The sequence below is a fragment of the Amaranthus tricolor genome, chromosome 6, assembly GCF_026212465.1.
Source record: "Amaranthus tricolor cultivar Red isolate AtriRed21 chromosome 6, ASM2621246v1, whole genome shotgun sequence".
NCBI lineage: Eukaryota > Viridiplantae > Streptophyta > Magnoliopsida > Caryophyllales > Amaranthaceae > Amaranthus > Amaranthus tricolor.
Window position 1 is genome coordinate 18710042 of NC_080052.1, and position 6191 is coordinate 18716232.

The 6191-nt window shown below is 33.6% G+C and overlaps 1 protein-coding gene across 1 annotated transcript; it reads left to right on the top strand.

The window, feature by feature from the left end:
• Window positions 1-2216: 2216 nt before the first annotated feature.
• LOC130815639 (uncharacterized) lies at window positions 2217-2657 on the top strand. Its single transcript, XM_057682128.1, has one exon. It carries the CDS (start codon window positions 2217-2219, stop codon window positions 2655-2657), a length of 441 nt encoding a protein of 146 aa, XP_057538111.1.
• Window positions 2658-6191: the final 3534 nt, after the last annotated feature.

The window sequence follows — 6191 nt, forward strand, 5'->3', positions numbered from 1 at the left end:
GTCACCCTGGGGATTCCCTGTTTTGTTTGTAAAGAAGAAGGATGGAACAATGAGATTATGTATTGATTATAGGGAGATTAATAAGATTACTATTAAGAACCGATACCCTTTGCCTAGGATAGATGATCTGTTCGATCAGTTGAGAGGTGCTTAGGTGTTCTCTAAGATTGATTTAAAGTCTGGATATCATCAATTGAGGATGGCTGAGGAAGATGTTCCTAAGACGGCATTCCAAACCCGATATGGACATTATGAGTTTTTGGAGATGCCATTTGGGTTAACAAATGCATCTGCGGCATTTATGAATTTAATGCAAAGTCATCTTCATCCTTATTTGGATAAGTTTGTAGTTGTTTTTATCGATGATAACTTGGTATATTTGAGAAACAAGGAAAAACATGAAGAACACTTGAGGACGATTTTGGAGCTTTTGAGAAAAGAGAAATTGTATGGAAATTTTAGTAAGTGTGAGTTTTGGCTTGAGGAGATTGCCATCCTGGGTGATATTGTGTGTAAGGGTGGAATTTTAGTGGATCTTGAGAAGATTAAAGCGATAACTGACTGGCCAATTCCGAAAAATATGACTGAAGTTAGGAGCTTTTTAGGATTAGCTAGGTACTATAGGAAATATGTTGAAAACTTTTCTAAGGTTGCTCGCCCTATGTTTGAGTTGTTGAAGAAAGGGATACGATTTTAGTGGAATGAGAGGCACACGATTGCTTTTGAGGAATTAAAGAAGAAACTTACTACTGCCCCTATTTTAGCAATGCCTGATTGTTGCAAGCCATTCGAGGTCTATTATGATGCTTCATTCGAAGGCTTGGGTTGTGTACTTATGCAAGAAGAAAGGGTTATAGCTTATGCATCAAGGCAGTTGAGGTCACATGAGGTGAATTATCCCATGCATGACATTGAACTTGCTGCAGTGATCTTTGCTCTGAAGTTGTGGAGACACTATTTGTGTGGGTTACCATGTAAGATCTATACCGATCATCAAAACTTGAGGTATGTCTTCAAATAGAAGGAACTGAACATTCGCCAAGGCGGTGGCTTGAGGTTATTAAGGATTATGATTTTGAGATTGTGTACCACCCTAGGAAGGCGAATAAGGTAGCTGATGCCTTGAGTAGGAAATCGAGAGTGCCCGTGAATGACATTATGACTGTACCTTGGGAGTTGTACCGTGAGATGCAGAGTTTAGGAGCGATGACTGTACAACCCACTTTGTTCGATCGTATCATTGAAGCACAACTTGAAGATCCAGAGATTGTTGAATTGATTCATAGAGTTGAGGATAATGAGACTAATGCTTTTTAGTTAGGACAAAGAGGAGAGTCGAGGATGAATGGTAGATTGTGTGTTCCAAATCAACTTGATTGAAGAATGAGATTTTAAAGGAAGGTCATCAGAGTTTGTTTCCCTTATATCCAGGTCGTGATAAAATGACTGAAGAGATTAGAGAGCTATTTTGGTGGAAAGGCCTAAGAAAGGATGTATCCGATTTTGTATCCAAGTGTTTAGTTTTCCAGAGGGTAAAGTTTGAAAGACAAAAGAGTTCGGGATTGCTTCAGTTATTGCCTGTCCCCGATTGGAAGTGGGACTCGATTTCTATGGACTTTATAGTAGGATTACCGAGGACCCGGCGAGGGAATGATGCTATTTGGGTTATAGTCGACAGATTGACCAAGGTTGCTAGGTTTGTGCTGATGAAGAATACTTGGGGAGCCAATCATTTAGAGGTTGCCTATGTTCGAGAAATTGTTAGGCTTCATGGAGTCCCGAGGATTATCGTTTCAGATCGGGATCCGAAGTTTTTATTGAGGTTTTAGGAAAAGCTATAGGAAGCTTTTGGGACTAAATTATGCTTGAGTACTGCTTTTCATCCTGCGACTGTTGGACAGACTGAGAGAACCATTCAAACCTTAGAGTATCTCTTGAGATGTTGTGTTTTAGACTTTGGAGGCTCTTGAGAATATAAATTACCAATGGTGGAGTTCGCCTACAACAACAGTTTTCAATCTAGCATTAAGATGGCACCGAATGAAGCTCTATATGGAAGAAAGTGTCGAGCACCTTTGTGTTGGGATTTGATTGATAGGACCGTACCAGAAGGTCCAGATGTGATTCAAGAGTCCATTGATGCTTTGAAGATTGTTCAACAAAACATGAGAGCAGCACAGAGGCGACAAATGAGCTATGCTGATAATCGCTGAAGGATGTTGCAATTCGAGGTTGGCGACAAGGTATTCCTTAAGGTTTCACCTACGAGAGGTGTCCAGCGTTTTGGGGTTCGAGAAAAGTTGAGTCCAAAGTTCATTAGACCTTTTGAGATCCTAAGAAGAGTCGGAGAAGTTGCTTATGAGTTGGCTTTACCTCCGAGTTTGGCAAAAGTTCATAATGTGTTTCATGTTTCACAGTTGAGGAAATACGTTCATGTTCCATCACATATGCTAGCCTATGAACCACTTCTAATCAATGAGTCCTTAGCCTATGAAGAGAGACCTATCAGGATTTTGGACACTCGAGTAAAGGAATTGAGGAACTCTAGGATCCTGTTAGTCAAGGTTCTGTGGTCAAACCACGGAGTCAAGGAAGCTACTTGGGAGAAAGAGGCAGACATAAGAGAGCAATACCCTAGCATTTTCGGTAAGTTCTAGTTTCGGTACGAAACTATCTTAAAAGGGAAGAATTGTAACTGACTCAACATTCTTGATTTAATCATTTATGATTAGTTCTTAATTCATTCAATTTAATTCCTAATTCTTGATTATTAAGCTCCAACCTTATTCTAAAAACCTATATTCCAACCAATTATTTTCTTTATCTTATATCTTTATTTAATTTTCAATTTCTTATCTTGTTGATTTCATTTCCGATTTAGCTTTCAAGTTATTTATTATTTAATTTTCTTTTACTCGTCCGATTTGTTAAATTAATCCGGATATATTTATTTTTTTGGTTTCGGAATATTTTTTTATGAGCCCAAAGGTTTTTATTATTATCACGAAAATTTTTAAATCGTTTTTATTTTAGTTTTAGGTTTTCCAAAACTTTACGTTTAAAATTCTTATTTATAAATTAATTTCATTAATCATTATTTTAACGACATTAACGATTTTATCTAAACTATTTTAATCTAGTATAATTTTATCATTAACTTTAATTAAATTTTTAAGCAACTTTAATACCTAAACTAAATTTTATCATCAAAAATTTGCTTTGGTCAAAAATTTTCTTTTATCTAAACCCATATAATTTTATACTTGTACACTTGTACAAGTAAATTTCATGAATCAAAAAAAAAAAATCAACCCCTCCCTTACTCCTATAACCCATGGTTGTATACTTGTATATGAAATCATGGGCCAAGCTTTTTTCTAATTTTTTAATCCAAATCCCCTTACCCATATGTCCCCCAAGTCTTAGTATTTAAAAGAACCCATGTTCTTGTAATTTACACTTAGCAAATTGGAGCAAAACACCCCTAATTAGCCCCTCCTAGCCGTACACTATCAAAACCTTAAGCCTCTTGATTTTGTTTCCATCTAATTTCTAATTTCACAAAATAACACATTTATATTCATTTCCTAATTATATTTTTTATATATGTTGATGAAACTCAAAAATAGAGCTTAGAACACTAACTTAAATCATCATCATTTTGGGTTGGAAAAATATTTTGAGAGCTTATAAGAACATCACTTTTGGAGCTTTGAAGCTTGGAGTATTTAGCTTGGAGTATTTAGCTTGGAGGAACTTACTTATTATTTTCCTAATTAGTACTAAGTACTAATCCTTGGTGTTACTATAGTATAACTTCTTACCCTACTCTTTATGTGGAATTTTACATTATATTTACCTTATAATATACTAAGTATGAAACACGTTAAGTTAAGGATTTTTAGTTAATGAAATTATGATTATATTATATTAATTATGTTTATGTTCATAGTATTTTAAGATAAACTTGTTTAGGAATTCAGGTTAAAAATTTTATTCCAGAAACGTTAAGTGTAAATTAATACCAGTATGTTTTATTTATGTGTCATATTAGGTATATACTAAGTTGTTAGTTTAATAATTTTTTTTTTTGTTTTGTGAGCAATCCTATGAACATGTTATATTAACTAAGATTATATTAAAAATGTTGCTATTTAAGGGTCCTCAAAGTTATACTAAATATCTAATTAAAGAGTATAAGTTTATATTTTTAATAGATTATGTTAATTATTTAAATTTATGATTTATTATGATGAATTAAATTTAGTTGTTTATAGGTGGAAAATATTCTAAAAGTAGGCTATAAAAAAATGAATAAAAGAAAAATAAAAATAATATAATAAACACTTATATATTAAATAATATAATAAGTTACTAAATGTTTATAATAAGTTACAAATATATTTGTGAATAACCTTTTATAAGCATTAAATATTGAAGTTGTGAAAATCATAAAGTTTATTTGAAAATATTAATTTTCTTGAATTTATAAAATTTCACTTGAATTACAATAAAAAAAATATTAAAGTGTTTGAAAATTTCAGAGTTACCTGAAAACTTTAATTCTCGTGAAGTCGCAAAAAATAAAATAAAATAAAATAAAAATTTCAACATGATTATATTAGATAAAGGAAAATTGTCACCTAAGATTGTCAAACTCAAAGTAAAAGTGAACTTTTAGCAATAAAAATATGACGTGCTTGTGTAAAATTATCCGTGTATTGATTGAATTACCCTGATAGTAAGGTAATGTCGAACCATGGTCCGGCATGTAAAAATCCCGGCACCTGTGTTAGCTGGCACGTAAACTGCAGTGTAAGACAGGGGATTAGCTACCTATCTTGTAGAAGCTCGAGCATAATTGTACCGGAGGGGTGACGACTCCCACCACAGTTAGATATAAGACCTCGACCCTAATCTAGCTAGACCCTCACATATATCAAGTATCATATTATTGTGCTTGTTGATCAGTGATAAACTTGATTACTATTGGTGCTATGATGCATGATACGGTTATAAGTATTAACGAAATGAACGTGCTTAAGTATTAGGATTATCAAGTTGTATAAGTGACAGTAATGTACTTCTGCCAGGGTTGAGAATGGTATCTTAAAATTATGGAACAGTAAAAGATTATAGTAAAAGTATATGGTGGTATCAATTAATTATAAGTTCGTACTTTAATTATTATTTTGTAAATATGGTGTATAAATTTTGTATGTTGAGGTGGATAGGGAATTATGCTCGGTGTTAAGCGCTGATCAATTCAATCAGTTGTTATCCGTATCATGGATGACAGCAAATTACAGGATTTAGTTTCAAGTTCCGATATCTAAGCCGCAGCTACAATTTAGCTATGATATCGAGGACTTAGCTGCATTTTATTATCCCTTGATATTGATGATCTTGATGTACTTAAATTTACTTGTTTTTGGATCAAACGATATGTATTTGATTTTCCAACTCTGATGTAATATTTATCGTTTGTCATAAATAGTTTTTAGTTTTTTTTAAAGTTTTAGTAGATCGGCATTTTGAGACTCCCACATTATTATAAACATTGTCATTAATGTTAATTACATATCGAGATTGTCGCTCCTGCTACACATGATCTTTAGATGATTAAAGGTGAAAAACTGGCAGACAGAGGGCAATATCGGAGAATGATAGGGAAACTCATTTGTCTCTCTCATACACGACCAGACATTGCATATGCAGTTGGATTAGTGAGTCGATTTATGCAACAACCACATATACAAGATATGACAACAATGATGAGGATTCTAAGGTATATAAAAGGTACAAATAATAGAGGCATCCTATTCAAGAAGAATGATCATTCAGACCTTCTGACCTACACAGATGCAAATTGGGTAGGAGATCGAGATGATAGGAGGTCTACTTCAGGATACTTTACATTGGTTGGGGGAAACCTGGTTAAATGGAGGAGTAAGAAGAAAAGGTTGTGGCTTTATCTAGTGCAAAGGTAGAATTTCAGGGTATTACTAAAGGAATAACAGAAGTCATATGGCTAAAGAAACTCCTGAATGAATTGCACTTTACGCAGAAGAAGCCATGCAAATTGTTTTGCGATAATAAAGCAGCAATCAGTATCTCTGAAAATCCAGTTCTAACATGATCCGGTTCTAACATGATCGAACCAAGCATGTAGAGATTAATAGACATTTCAT